General features: G+C 52.4%; 1 protein-coding gene across 5 annotated transcripts in view; it reads right to left on the bottom strand.

Annotated features, from left to right (window-relative positions):
- Window positions 1-586: 586 nt before the first annotated feature.
- The window catches only part of CHST11 (carbohydrate sulfotransferase 11), a 264068-nt gene continuing 262222 nt past the window's right edge, over window positions 587-2432 (bottom strand). For all 5 annotated transcript variants that reach the window (XM_049626208.1, XM_049626209.1, XM_049626211.1 and 2 more), the window contains one exon: window positions 587-1750. In XM_049626208.1, coding sequence (XP_049482165.1) covers window positions 896-1750 — 855 coding nt within the window. In that variant the 3' untranslated portion in view covers window positions 587-895. The remainder of the gene's footprint in view (window positions 1751-2432) is intronic.

Raw genomic sequence — 2432 nt, 5'->3', positions numbered from 1 at the left:
AATTGCTGAGCTGGGTACTGCGTTCACATAAAGCTTTTTGAGGGCCAAGACTATCGGTTTTGTTCAATGCTCCATCCGCGGGGCCTAAACTTAGGCAGAGCACATAGTAGTTGCTCAATAAATACTTGTTGACTATAAAGCAACAGCCACTTCACCGTCACAACTGGCACCGCCAGTTAGAAGTTTCTGTAGAAAAGCCTATCCTAACAAACTGCTATTTCTGGTGAAAAGGAAAGGAAAAAACAAAACTACAATCAGTTCTTCTCCTTGGGTTAAAAACAAAAACAAAATCACATTTTTTTTTTTCTTCTCTTAGTGCCAGGGGGCTCCTGGGTTGTTCGGAATCTATCCAGAATTAGTCCCTTGCAAAGGTGCCTATTTCTATTTATCTCTCACGGAATTTCAAGATGGCGGCACGATGGGCCTCGCGGTGGGTGTTATCACACAGCTGGCTCCGCGAGCGCTTAGCAAGGGGGGGGGCACTCGTGCCCCCACGTGAGCTGCAGCAAGCACAGAACACACGCATTTCTTCTGCAAAGACATCGGAATCTTGCTGCCACAAAAAGAAATCTCTACAGAGACCACGTTTAAATAACGATAAATAATATTAATTAGAATTTACGGGATGCACAATTCATGGAATTCACCAGAGCACAAGGAAACCTTTGAGACAGCGTTGCAGTATTCCCGTCTAAAACCAAGGACACCCATCCCATCCCCCTGCAAAGACAGCCGTCCTTCCCTACTAAGGATTTTAAATAATTCTCACCATGCTGCTCGCAGCATCATTCCCAAAGAAATATTAATTTACAAAATAACCCAATATCCATATAATTCTTTTGACAAATAAAAATCTTAAATTAAAAAGCACGACTCTCTCCCTCTCCCACCCCCTTTATTCCAATTTCAGGTAGCTTGGCACTGAGTAATTGAACATTAAAAAATCGAGTTTGTAGACTTCGTACAGCTGCGTTTGGTGCTCGGAGCTGATGTTCTGGAAGAACTCCGTGGTCATTTCGTCAGTAGTTCTCGTAGACTTGGCGTAGGTGGGGAACTTGAGGTAGCTGCCCACCCCCGCCAGCCGCAGCACGTAGTTGGAATCCTCCTCCAGCGTCTCGTACTTGCCCACGAGGTCGTAGCGGATGTGGCACGGGTGGCACAGCGAGTGCACGGTCTGCCAGTGCTCGTTGAAGGGCTCCTCGCGCTGCGTGTGCGGGTCGATGAGATAGGCCACGAACTCCTCGAACCTGACGTCGTCGCCCCTGCGCAGCGCCTCCTGGGTGGCGTTCTTCCGCTGGCGCCGGATGATCTTGGTGCCGTAGCGCTTGTGGAAGGACGTGTTGTACTTCTGCGTGAACTTGTTCCGGTAGGCCGACACCAGCCGCTCGAAGGGCTCCCGCACGAACAGGAACTTCATGTAGCTTTTCAAGCGGTGGTTGATCTCGGGGATGCTGTACTGGTTCAGGGTCTTGAGGTTGGCCGCCACGTGAGCCTCGTTGGCCGGGATCTCCATGGGGTCGCTGTACTTGCCCCGGCCGCTCAGCACCATCATGAGCCGCTTCCAGTTGGTGCACGCCACCTTGGGCACGTAGCAGTAGATGAGCTCGTGGTCCTCGTCCACCACCAGGTGCTTCAGGTCGTTGGGGGTCAGCACCCGCCGCTTGCGGCTCACGGCGCTGTTGGCCCGGCAGGTGTCTGTGACCTGGTCCCGCCTCATCTGGTGCAGGACGGCGGTGTTCGAGAGCTCCAGCTGCAGAGGGGACACAAGGGGGGGGGGGGAGGGAGAGGAGAAATCAGTGCTGGCGCAGGATGTTGCCACTTGGCCACAGCCACCGCCCCAATGGCCGGCGCCGGCCACCAAGATGGCGGGCTGACCACCTGACTGGCCCGTCTTCCTTCCTAATCCCCCACCAGCTGCCTCCACTCTTTTTGTTCTTTGTTCCGCGATATTTCCTTCCTAGACCGATAGTAATGGTCACCTCTGTGACTTACCCATCACCCTCTACGTGCCTGGCATTTTACCAGAGCCTCACGTTGGCCATTTTCCCCCCTCTGTGCAACCATCTTGAAATGACATCGATTTAATAGTGTCAAGTACCCACCACTGTGCCAGGTAGAATGCTGCCAGCAATGGGGACGCAGTCAAAAGCTACAGTGGGGAAACTGCCCTTTGGAGCTGATAATCTAGCTGGAAAGAACGAGGGAACCGAGGCTCAGAGAGGTGAAGTTACTAGAGTGAGATCACACGGTGGGGAAGCGACAGACCCCAGATTCAGACCCAGGTCTTCCTGGCAACCAAGGCCGCCCACTTTCCACTCTACTTGGAGGTCCAGTACTCCCATCTTCTTGATTGAAGCATGAAGGGTCTGGCATCTGACGGATCTACTTTATTTTTGTTAAGGTTATTTACCTTGCGAGACCGCCCGCACACG

The sequence above is a fragment of the Panthera uncia genome, chromosome B4 (genome assembly GCF_023721935.1).
Source record: "Panthera uncia isolate 11264 chromosome B4, Puncia_PCG_1.0, whole genome shotgun sequence".
Taxonomy (NCBI): domain Eukaryota; kingdom Metazoa; phylum Chordata; class Mammalia; order Carnivora; family Felidae; genus Panthera; species Panthera uncia.
The sequence above is the reverse complement of the archived record's forward strand: the minus strand, read 5'-3'. Positions and strand labels throughout refer to the sequence as shown.